Source organism: Drosophila grimshawi, unplaced genomic scaffold (assembly GCF_018153295.1).
Source record: "Drosophila grimshawi isolate 15287-2541.00 unplaced genomic scaffold, ASM1815329v1 contig_44, whole genome shotgun sequence".
In the NCBI taxonomy this organism is placed as follows: domain Eukaryota; kingdom Metazoa; phylum Arthropoda; class Insecta; order Diptera; family Drosophilidae; genus Drosophila; species Drosophila grimshawi.
In genome coordinates this window covers 22485693-22498351 of record NW_025063240.1, presented here as the reverse complement: position 1 = coordinate 22498351, position 12659 = coordinate 22485693, and the positions used below count along the sequence as shown (strand labels likewise).

Below are 12659 nucleotides of genomic sequence, written 5' to 3'. Positions count from 1 at the left end.
TGGCTATATCGACTTGACTGCTGACACTGATTTAGAAAATATATTTTAATGGGTTCGGAGACGTCTCCTGGAAGGCGTTACAAACTTCACGACAAAACTATAATATTCTCTGTAAGGACTTAAAAAAGCACAAGCCCGACAATGTGAAGAACTGTTAAAACCAAAGAGCAAGAAACACGACAGTTGAAAGCGGCACGACTATGACTATACTCTGCGAAACATAAAACAATAAATAAAAAAATTACTAAAATGAATTTTTAATTAATTAAGTTGAACTTATCATAGAGACTATGACAAAAATGGTCCCATCCCTTGAAAATGTAGTCAGATTAACCAAAACTTAAGGAAGTTTAAAGTTTAAGGAGATTTCCAAGTACAAATTATAAAATCTTCAAAATATAGTTATAATTTCAATAAACCCCATTTTCTGTCCTCTCATAACCAAATGATGACAATGTCGAAAATGACTTAACTACACTCAAAGTTTGGTAAATGAAGTGAGTCAGCAGGAAGAACCTTAATGAAGAGCTCGTCTTACGCTGATTAAGTACAGGGTATACAAATATTGATGCACTTGGCCCTTGGCAAGGCAAGGCCATGGCAAGGATGCCGCTAAAGTGCGCAGTGTACCGTGTGCAGTGTAAGCCATTAAGGGAAATCAGTGCCAGCTCATAAATAAAAGAGTTAATCAACATATTGACGCAGACAGGGCCAGACACGATACGAGAGACGAGGCAAGGGAGACGTGGCAAGGGAGACGTGGCAAGGGAGACGTGGCAAGGGAGACGTGGCAAGGAAGAACGAGGGATGAGGAATGAGAGACGAGTGAGGTGAGACGAGACTTTTGCTTAACGCAGTGGGTCACATGAAGGCGGCAACTGATGGCATTTCAATTAATCCCTCGAGGCAGTCTGTGGTCCAGTTTAATGTACAACCATTTCCGTTGTAAGCTCAATATAACGATCTTATTACACACATATGCGACGTTATTATACAACAATTAATTAAGCGGAATGCAATAAAATTGGCAAAATTTGTGATTGAAATTAAGCTAACCTTATCGAAAATAGACCATGACCAAAATGGCTCCGTCACTTGAAAACTTCTAGAACTTTAAGATTAACTAAATAGAAATCGCGAATAAAATAATATAAAGAATTTCGACTTCAAACCTATTCCGACAATATTTCTCACAAATCTTGGCCCATATTATGAACCACAAAAAGCAGCTTTATAATTGAAGCTAACACTAATGAAGGTTGTCAACGCTTTTTTTGCTATATCGTGTTGTTTGTTAGAAACAGCACTAGATGTGGCAGCTGTTGCAGCAGTTGCAACATGCACGTTGATCATCGACAAAAACACTGACAACTGGCTGGCCAAATATGCGAACTATTTGCCACGAAAAAAAGGAAAACGCGCAAAAATAGTGGTTGCCACTGGAGAAAATTTGCCACTCTCGACGGTGGGTGTTGTAAGTGTGTGCAAGTGTGTGCGTGTGTGTTGCAAGCGCGTCCCTGAATGAATGAAAAGTGCTTAATTGCTTGTGACGGTGTTAAATAAATTCTTAATTGCTTCGCACTTTGCGCGTTTGCAACGTTAATAGGATTTCCGCTCAACGAATTGCTCAGCTGCATTCTGCATCTCTTCTCTCTTTCTGTCTCTCTCCATCTCCTCTATATATATATATATATCTATATATAAATGGGCTGTCAAAGTTCTTTCATTTTATTACCGTTAATTTCGTGTACACATTTCATTTTTATTTTATTTCGGCAAATGGCCAGCCAACCAGGCAGCGTGCAAATCCTTTTAGCCAAGTGTCAGCACGGCAGACAGCCATCATTTGCAAGGCAAAACGCTAAATTTCATTTTACAACGAGCACTCACGTTGCACGTTGCACGTTGCACGTTGAGCGTTACATGGTGCTCGTTGCACGCGGCGTATGCGCGCTACAAACATCAAAATTAACATGTGCCACATGCAGCACACGTTGCTAAAAAAAACTAATGACTTAATAGCTGTGCAGCTTAAGAGCTGCAGATTGCAATTACGTTAAAGGACACAACGCAGCAACGCTCAAGGACTGCCTGCCCCGCCCTCTCTCTGCCCCTGTGGCTATGTGATTATTGCCTGCTGGCCAATTCATTTGGCATTATTCAATAAGTTTCGCGCTTAAGGAACAATTACGTAACTTAGCAAACAATTACAAACCAAAGCGGCGACAAAGTGAAAAGAAATTACAATAATCAAAAAAAAAAAAGATGTGAAAAGGGGGCAAAAGCTACAAAAAATAAAATACAATGAAAATAGAGCATTGACATGCCGAAGTTGAAATACACTCGCAGAAAGAAGTGCTCAGTGCCGAACAGACTTGAAGCAAAAGCCATAATACCTTTTGTAAGGGACAGAGAAAAAACCAAGAAAGTGCAGAGTTGGGAATTTCTTTTATTTAAAACAAGAATTTTAATTTTACTTAGAGCTTTTTGTGCAGACAACACTCAGCGAATGCGGCGGGCGACTTGTAATGAAATTTACATAATTTAGAAAGACATTTTTGAGCAACTTTCGTTGCTGTGCTTCTTCTTCTTCTTACTGCTGCTGGGTGGAATGGGGGCAAGAAGAGGAAGTACGCTGCACGCGTATAAACAAGACATTTCCGCCACTTTAATTTTGAAAAGCTTACACTTGAGATTTTATTGGCCAATTCATTGTTAGCTACACAGCAAGACCCAGATAGAGAGCTCTAAAGAGGGCACGGAGGGAGGGAGGGGGTTGGCAATGAGAGGGGAGCATTCTGGAGGGTTCGAATTCTGTGCGCAAAAGTTAAAAGCGAACGAAACTTGCAAATTGCTCGAATACAGCAAGCAAGATAAAAAGAAATGAGTAAAAGCATACTAACTGCGACAAAGAGGAGTCAGCCGAGTGAGAATGAACTGAGGATACTCTAAAAATAAATAGTTTGGCTTATTTCTAAAGCTTATGCAGTAAAGTGGTTAAAGTTAAACTTGAAATCTGATTGTTTGAACGAAGTAAATGGTTTACTTCTTGAGCATATATTTAAATTGAAAAACCACATTAAATCCACTGTTAAAAAAGCTAGTCAAGTTATTAGTTTTATCAAAGATACAAGATACTTTACAGTATATATTCTATATTTTTTACTTCTAACATCAAGCTGGTATAGAGCCACATAACCCTTTAGTAATTCATAATTACTCTTGTCATAATATCGGCATACTCAATGAATAAATCAAACAGGGTCGTCGCTTGGTAAGTGTATGCAACGCAGTTGTAAAGAAAAAGGGCGCCAAACTACAAAAAATAAATGACTAAAGTAGCCGGTTTGAAAGAAATTGTGGCATCCAATGGCTCTCAGTAGGGATAGCTTTAACCAATGTTTGGCCGATTAAAGCCGGCAGCCATCATCGCTGCATCAGTTCGACTGTCGTCGTCTGTTCGTCGATTTGCCAAAGCAGCAAACTTGAAAGCCCAAAGGCGTCGCGGCCAAGTCAACACTGAGTTTTTGGGTCTGGGATTCGTGAAGCAAATGCGCCAGCAGGCTTCACAAAAAATATTTGCATAAAGTCAGCAAAAGGTTCGAAGTCGATACTTTTTTTTTACTTGCAGCTGCTGGTCGACTTATTGAATAAACATGACAGTCGCCGTAATATATATGAAAAACAAACAAAAAGTAATCCCTAATCCCCCAATTGCATATCCGCAGTGACCTGCTGAAGAAGCTGTCTGTGAAGGCGGGTCTTATTGGCTGTTTCCGTGGCCTGGTGGTCAATGGCGAGATACTCGACATCTACAGCTACATGTCAGTGCATCTGTCGGAGATTATCAAGGATTGTAAGCCATCCTGTGTGCCCTCGCCGTGTCGCAACGGTGCCCAGTGCAAGGAGCTGTGGAGCAGCTTCAAGTGCGTCTGCAACAATCCCTGGGCACACATTGGCGAGTTCTGCGAGACGAGTAAATAGAATCATATAGCAAACACAAACTCAACGCTAGCTAATTGAATTCTGTCCCCCCATTTTGTAGATATCAATGAGAAGGCGTTGACTTTCATCAATCGCGAGTCGTTTCTGATGCGAAACTATCTCAGTGTGACATCGACGCCAGCGATACTCCTCCATGGCATTGAGGATGAACGGGAGATGCTCAAAGGGATTCTCAGCCAGGATCTGTTGATTAATTTGCGTACCTACGATACAAATGCCTTGGTGCTCTATGCCAACGATCATTACAATAACTTTGTCCATCTGTACATCAGTCAGGCCAGGGAGATTGTATTCCTCTACAACTACGGCGATGAGATTGTCAATCTGACGCTGCTCGATGAAACACTGGTGAGCAATCTGAAGAGCATTCAGGTGGCCATTGTGCGGGGCGAGCAGGAGACTCGCATGCATGTTAATCAGCGCAGTGCCAGCATAGATCGGGGCACCCTCCTCCTGGATGAATACGCCAACAAGCCCTGGAGCAATCCCGAGAAGGGTAAGTCGAAGTTAAGCAATCAAAAATATAATTCAAATTATTTATTTATTTATTTATTTTTTGTTGACTGATTTTAGTTGACATTAAGTATATAAATAATGAATTAATCTTTATTTCAACCAGATTGTGATTGACTGAATTTTTTGGGGAATATCTGTGGTTCAGGTTCAGTAAGCCCAAATTCGAATTTATGTACAAATTCTTTCCAAAAATTAGCACATAGATATGGGTTAGGTTGTTTTTTAAAACACACGGGTGAGCTGCTTGATGATTACCTTCGTCACTTCCAGCGACTGCTGAGTTTTGAAGACTTCACATGCGAAGATGAGCTGCTGTTGTTCTGTGCCTCATCCTGAGCCGCCAGCTCTTCGTCGATCAGCAGCTCAAAGTTGCCCAAGGCATCAGCGCTGGGTATCTTATTCCAGCGGACATCTGGCAAACCATCCGGAGGCAGCACCACCGACAGAATGTTGTCAATCAATTTATACTTGAGTATGCGATCATTCACTGTTGTGGAGGTCAGGGATGGGGAGGCATTCACCTCCACCAGCCAGGGCTTCAGAGCATTATCAATGATGATGTCATAGCCATAACACTCAAAGCAGTGCCTATCGCTGGCCATCACGGGCGCTACAGCACGCAGCGAGTGTACAATCAGCCAGGAGATGGCGCCAAAGAGTCGATCGGTGACCTCCTTGCCACGGGTACCCTCCAAATACAGTGCCAAATTCTGCACCGACCACTTGCCGCCATGCAGGGTATTATACTCCCCTCCATGTTTCTGCACACTCACATTGGTCAGATGGACATACATGTTGTCCAGCTCCGTCACACTCGTATCGTATTTCACTGTACAAAAACGACAGAATCCCTGCTTGAAGAGATATGCTTTCAGGGGACGAAAGGAGGCGACAAGCACATACAGGCGCAAATCGAACTTTTTGCCACCGATCAGCAGCGGATTATCGATATATCTGGATATAACATACGATTCCTTGGCGATTTGTGGATGAAAAGGCCCCTTGGCCTCACGCGACCATTTCTTCAGCTTGGACAGCTTGTTGATGAGAAAGATGCCAGCGCCCTGCGATTTGCCGCACGGCTTCATAATCCAAGTGCTCAGCGGAAATTTGCGATACTCCTCCACAAACATATTATAATCCGCTGGCAGCACAAAAGTCGTTGGCACAAAATCCAGATAAAGATAGCGAGTGCCGCTCGAGTTATTTGACTCAGTTTTTTCGGCCAGAGGATTACCATCCCGTTCGAGATCCTTGCGATAGCGTTTGATATTCTTGACGAGCAGATCCTTGCGCGAGAGCTCATAGTGATTGGGAAAATGATTGATCATCTGATTGTCGTGCATCCGATAACCGCTGTCCACACTAAAGATATTCCGACACGTCTGCACGCCAGCCCAATAGAAATGCCAGTCATCGTCGCCATTTACCTGATGCCAGCCACGCTTCTCAAAATTGTTCACCAGCACCGATTTGTCCAAATCCGTGCAGAAGCCAATTTTTACCCGGTCATGACACTGCTGATTACCACCAGCACCACCAGCTCCACCACCACCTGCACCACCCCCGGCCGCACCAGTGCCAACTGTGGCTGGCAGACGACCGTACATTGTGGCAACACTCCTGTCGATTGTCGGCTGCAGACTGGCAATGCGCTGCGTCCAATCGCTCACCGGTCCGGCGCATCCATAATACATTGTTGAGGCATCCCCACCGCCCCCGTACATCCTGACATGACCGCGCATTGCCAGCCGTTGCTTAGCTGCCAGTCACTTGTTTGATATTTCGGGCACTGCGACTTTTATTGAACCAACAAAGCTTTCTCCAACTGGTTGCCACTGGTAACTTTCTCCTACCACCTCTCCTTGAGGCCAGCCAATCCTTAGAGTCTGCTTTTTTTTTTCACTGTGCCGCCAAGCGCAGCAGGCAAAATAGTTTCAAAACAGTTTAGCAACTAAAGTTGCAAATATGCCAAAAATGTCCAAACACACACCAAAATAAGAGAAAAAAATGTGAAAAAAAACACACTGGGAAAAATCTGTGTTCACTGCGATCGCCAAATTATTTGCACTTGAAATATTTTTCTGTGTGTGTGTATGTGTGATTGTGTGTGTGTGTGTAGAGTCAGTAAAAAACACCAAAAATAAACTGTATAAAACGAAAGCAATTCGAATGGCTAAACTTTTCTCAATGGCATAAAAACATTCAGCTGCTTTATAGTTGTTTGAAAAATGTTTGCCAGAATATGTTAATAAAACTGAATTGTTGAAGCCGAAATCGCTTTTTCACACACTCCAACTGTGAATTGGATCAGTTTTTAATAAACATTGTGTTTCAATGGTATTAAATTCAAATCAAAATTCAGTTTAACAGCCATATGAATAGAGTGTTCTAGATATAATTGATAACTATTGCATATCCTCGTCGTCTGCTATTTTCCAACTTGATTAATGGGAAAATATACAAATTTGCATAAATTTGTCAAAACTGATTGAAATTTTTAGCTTCGGTTGCATTTTGGCATTAAATCTGAATTTTAAAAGGCTTTGTTCAACGGAATCGAACAAGTTTGAGAGAGAGACAGTGCTCGACTAAAAGATACCCTGAATACGTCTGTTAAATAGTACGCAGAGGAGTGTTGATTAAGGAATTTCGTCTGAGTATTTAAAATATATTTTAAATGGCTTTCATTTACTCTTAAGTATATCAAACAACACTTGTACAATGAATAATTGCCAACAATCCTGCTTTCAGTTAGATCCACTTAAATTAATCGAAATAATCCAAGTAATGAACTTAAAGAGCATTTTGAACTTACTTCGATTCAGTACCTTAACTGATTTAAGCCAGCAAATTCAGCAATTTGGATTCTCTTTAACTGCACTTAAGACGGTTTCCAGATTAATAAGTCGATGCATGCATTTTGCTTTTGGCAAAAGTCGCCCAAATTACGTACAACTTCGGCTTAAAGGCACTTGAAATGGAAATCTGCCAAATTTGCCCAAAAATCAATCAAAGAGCTCGTGTTCAGCACAGCAAATGCAGACCAAATTTGCCAGCAAATTTGGTGTAGTTAGTCAGCCGGCAGAGAATCAATCATAATTAGACATCGAAAATTGTACAAGAGAGAGAGAGAGAGAGAGAGAGAGAGAGAGGGAGAGAGAGAGAGCTGAAAATCGTCAATACTTCTGTAGGGAGAATAACACATGACCACTTATGCAATTAAATGCGTTAACTGGAAATTATAGATAGACAGGCAGAGAGGCAGGCAGAGAGCCAGTCAGGGCCATGGCCAGGGCCAGGGCCAGGAATTAACTGGCTAGCTGCAAACATTTCAATTAGACAAACTTGGGCTCCAAATGCCAAAAGCGGACCCCAACACAAAACCCAATTGCCACACAGCAATGAAGGCTCATTTCCGCACAGGCCACACACAGAAATGGGGTCGAAACGTGGTCGGAACGCTTAAACTGGTTGCCTCATTTGATTTTGTTGTTGTTCTTGTTCTTGTTGTTGTTTATTTGCAGAGGTCCTATCGCCGCATCGTCCGCCCGCCCCGCCCACCGAGTACTTTCAGTTCCACGTTGGCGGCTACGATCCAGCAAATTTGCTACGCCCAAATGTGGATGCACCCAGTCTCGAGGGCTATATCGGTTGTGTGCGCGGCCTCAAAATTGGCGCCCAGTTGATCGACTTGGCGGAAATCAATGAAAGGAATATAGCGCCCAGTAAGTACAACTACGAGTAGGAGTACGAATACGAGAATAAATCAATTTTCACTAAGTGCCAGAGCCAAACCAGACAACTAGCAACCAGCAGCAGCAGCGTAATACTATTTTCGGCTGCCTGCTTCGTGTTGTGGCTGCCACACACTGCTGCAACTTAATATGCAGGCAATTTCCGCAAAGTGCTGCCACTGTTGAGCCTGCTGCTATGTGTGTAGTGTGTGCTCCAAGATTAATGCCAATACGATAAACGCAGCCAGAGCGCCGGCTACGCGGCGTATGATTTATGCAGCTACACGGCCACACACGGCGCGGAAATTGCCTCCTGACATTCATACGATTAAGTATCACGTATTGCAGCCCCGCTAATCCAACTAGCGATGAATTATCCTTATCTAGAGCCAGCGGAATATGCCGAATCACTCACTGGCTAGCTGATTGAAATTTCATTTCTCACAGTGAACAAAGTTTGAAAAGAAAAAAAATCACACTTTGTAATTTAGAAAATCGAAATAGTTTTAATGCCAAGGTTAGCAAAACTTATTATTCAGAAAAGTATTTTTTTAATTCAGGATTTTCTTTTCGCTAGTCTGTAAACAAATTTATAGATTAAAAAAAAGTAGTTGTTTCTCAATTTAGAAAGGATTTCTTCTACAGACTAGGGACATATTTTACCAATATTTAATCATCTCCTTAATCCCCACAGCTTCGGAAGGTGTACTGCCCAATTGCCAAATCAAATGCGATGCAGAGCCCTGCAAGAATGGTGGCATTTGCAAGGAGCATTTTGCCGAACAAATGTCCACCTGCGACTGCGAGCACACCAGTTTCCTGGGCGAGTTTTGTTCGGTTGAGAAGGGCGCCGATTTCAGCGGGGAGTCCACACTGCAACGCAAATTTGAGCTGCCCAGTTCGGGCAGCGTGAACTATGTGCGCCTCCAGCTGGCTTTCTCCTCATTCGACTTGAGACGAGCCAATCGCATTATGCTGCTGTTGCAGACAGCCGCGGAGCGTAGTTATTACCTACTGCTGGCCATCACCTCGGATGGGTATCTGCAGTTCGAAGAGGATCGCGAAAGGGGCCAAACTGTGGGAGCACGCATCGATCGGAATTTCCTCAACAGTGCCAGACACTCGATTTACTATGTGCGCAATGGAACCCAAGCCGTGCTCTACATCGATCGCGAACAGGTGCCCCTCACGGACTTCGCGGCCCGCGTGCTGACCACCACCTTGGATGAGGGCGCCAATCGCGCCCAAATTGGCGGCATCAATACCACAGACTCTCGTTTTGCGGTCTTTAAAAGCTACAGCGGCTGTCTGTCAAGTGAGTAAAAAGGGGCAGCCTTGCTGCCACTGTCGAGTTCCAGTTGCAGTTGTCGTTGTCGTTGGAGTCATAAATTTCATCTCGACTTGCCATTAATTTATATGAATAGGCAGTGGGTGCTATGGTTTTGTTAACAACTATGTAACGCTTGCACAATTTAGCTGTTGTTTGACTTGGCCAGCTAAAAACTATTACTACGACTGCTCAAACTTTTGAAAGACAATTTTAATTTGTGCTCGCTGTTAATGAAATTAGTCACCTTCTATTGAATGGTAATAAGTATAGATCCCTATTCAAATGTTTTAATCACCCGAATCTTTTCTACAATATTCATTTTCGAATTTATCTAAATCGTCTGCTCTCAAAAATATCATTTTCTCAATTTAGTCAACGACATCCAAAATGCAGGCAAAATAAGTGTATTTAAAATTTTGCAACACCCAAAAAAGCTTTAACTTTTTTTCGACGGTTTTTCGTCATACTCAAATTGCAGTTTATTGTTTTTCTTGTTGTTGTTGTTGTTGTTATTGTTATTGTGTGGTCTCATCAAGTGGCACGGCCAGCAGTTGCAAGGAGATGCTGCAGCACTCTGTTGACCAAAAATTAAATTTATTCGCTGCCATAAAAAGTCATTTCCGTGGCTGTTGCCATAAATTTTTGTCAGTTTTTGCGCTCTCAAGATTTACAGTGGCTCATATTTAAATTGTTGCTCCTGCTGCTTTTGTAGCTGCCGCTGCTGCTTTTACAACAGCCAACCACACTTTGATTAAAATTCTCAACTCTCTCTCTCTCTCTCGCTCAACTGTTAGTTGCTTAGCCAGCCAGCCACGCCCACTTCACCGCCTCCTGGATGTGTGTGCAAGCTGTTAAATGGAGCAACTATTAAAGCGCCATCGAATCGCGTTTGTTTGCCAATGGCCATAAACAGAGCAGACGAAAATGTTGCCTCAAAACCCACCCACCAAAAAAAAAAACTGCAAAATTGCATATTGGAAAAGTTTTTCCGTTTTCGAACTCGCTTAAATGCAGTTAAAACCAATTGAAATTTTTGTGCAGTGACAAAAAATACAAAAAAAATGCGACTTGAATTATTAGTTGGCCAAGTGAGCAAAAGAGCTTCATTTAATCAGCTATCAATTTGTTTAGCTATCCATAGTTAACATTTTTTTGTGCAGTGCAAGTCGCAACTCAATAGCAGGGGCAGTTAACGTTTTTGGGGTATTACAAATTTTATTGCTAATTTCGGCAAGCCATAAAATATGCACGAATGGTCACAGACCCTGTAGACGTCCAACAATAACAACAACAATACCAACAACAACAATTTCCAGGCCAAGAAGACGATCCCAAAATTGACCCGGAACGCATTTGCATTTCAATTTGAATTAATGACCAATACTAATGAGAATTTCATCAATATTCCCAATTGGCGCCGCAACGCAGACATCTACATCCAGGTGAATGGGCACATTATGAAGCCACTCGAGGAATATATGCTATTCACCAAATCCGGTGCCGACAACATAACGGTCATTAATCCGCAGGGCGTACGCAGCGCACAATGCAATGCCAAATTCGATGTGAGCGAGCAGCCAACGCAGGAGCCCATGGTCAACGTTAGCATGGTAAGTCAACTGTATTAAATACACTGTGCAAAATTTGTAGAGTGCACTTTATAAAATACCAGTTAGGTGTTTATATATGTATGTAATACGTCTGTGTTTCTTATCCGATATTAATGAAATCTTTAAGGTTGATCAATAATATGTCTAGAAATGTTATATATTAATATCAAGACTGTAACTTCATAGTTTCATCTTTATTGCTATATATAATCGATTTGAAGCGATAATAGCAAAACGGTGGCAGTTATTTATGAAATGAAATAAACTTGATCTGCATAAGAATTTATATTCGAAATTTAAAGTTTCTAGCTTTGATAGAAAGAGATAGATGATGATAATCCTGACCCCATTGGGCTCAGATACGTTTCCTTCTGCCTGTTACAGACATTTCCACAACTGCATTATACCCTTTTTGCCGATCTTTAATGGGTTCGATCTTTTATATTTCTCTCCGTAAAATGCTTACTTGCTCTCAATCGCTCTCACATTAAATGGACAAAGAGAGTTGAAAACAATAAACCACATTTGCGCTCTTCACACTCAATTATTTTCTTTAAATTCCCATTTCGGGCTTAATTTTATTAAACTGTTGGTTCCCAGTTTCAACACGGGATAAGGCATCTGTGTTCCGTCCATAATGTAAATCTGAGTAGTGTTAACTGTGGGCCTTATGTTGATCCACTTCAACTCTCACCTCTCAACTCTCGGTAGATACCCGAGCCGTGGGTCGAGGAGCCGCCACAACGAGTGCCGTATATATCGAAATTCGTTTATGACGTGGACAAGAAGGAGGACTCGACGCAGGTGCTGTTCATAACGCTGACCAGTGTGTTTGTCATCATTGTTGTGTGCTGCCTGCTCGAGGTATATCGCAGCCATTTGGCCTACAAGAAGCGCATCGAGCGCGAAACGGACGAGGACATCATTTGGTCCAAGGAGCAGGCAACCAAAATGCACGAATCGCCGGCTGTGAAAGGGCCATCATCCACAGGCCATACGGGCATTAAGGCAGGCCACAACAGCAGCAGCCTGCCCGCATACAGCTACAAGGCGGTAAGCAACATGTTGTTGATGCCGCAGCTCTAATGAGATTTATTTGCATCTCTCTGTCTCTCTCTCACTGTCTGTGTTGCAGCTGCCGCAGGAGGACAGCAAGAAGCCAGGCAACGGTGCACCGTTGGTAGGCATACTCAAGAATGGCAATGTAACGCCACCAGCCACCTCTGCACCCGGCACACCCATAGCTGCAACAAAGAATGGCGACATTGCCACGCGCATCGAGGAGGAGCAAGAAGATGAAGAAGAGGAGGCTAATGGGCAGCCAACTGAACAGCAGCAGCAGCAGGAAGAGGAAGAGGAAACGGCCAAGCCGTTACAGCAGCAGCAGCTGCTTAACCTCAAAGAGGAAGAGCCTGCCACAAATGGTGCGTCATGTAAATTACTTAAAAGCCATGCAAAATT

General features: G+C 42.6%; 2 protein-coding genes across 5 annotated transcripts in view; one reads left to right on the top strand and one right to left on the bottom strand.

The window, feature by feature from the left end:
- The window catches only part of LOC6558003, a 67174-nt gene that overhangs the window by 39003 nt on the left and 15512 nt on the right, over nt 1-12659 (top strand). For all 4 annotated transcript variants that reach the window (XM_001983211.3, XM_043215604.1, XM_032743241.2 and 1 more), the window contains exons 13-19: nt 3729-3976; nt 4046-4501; nt 8049-8249; nt 8953-9573; nt 11017-11198; nt 11910-12251; nt 12334-12622. In XM_001983211.3, coding sequence (XP_001983247.3) covers nt 3729-3976; nt 4046-4501; nt 8049-8249; nt 8953-9573; nt 11017-11198; nt 11910-12251; nt 12334-12622 — 2339 coding nt within the window. The remainder of the gene's footprint in view (nt 1-3728; nt 3977-4045; nt 4502-8048; nt 8250-8952; nt 9574-11016; nt 11199-11909; nt 12252-12333; nt 12623-12659) is intronic.
- LOC6571060 (probable tubulin polyglutamylase TTLL1) lies at nt 4570-6638 on the bottom strand. The gene has a single exon (XM_001997231.3). The coding sequence runs from the start codon at nt 6264-6266 to the stop codon at nt 4782-4784; it is 1485 nt and encodes a 494-aa protein (XP_001997267.2). The 5' UTR covers nt 6267-6638; the 3' UTR covers nt 4570-4781.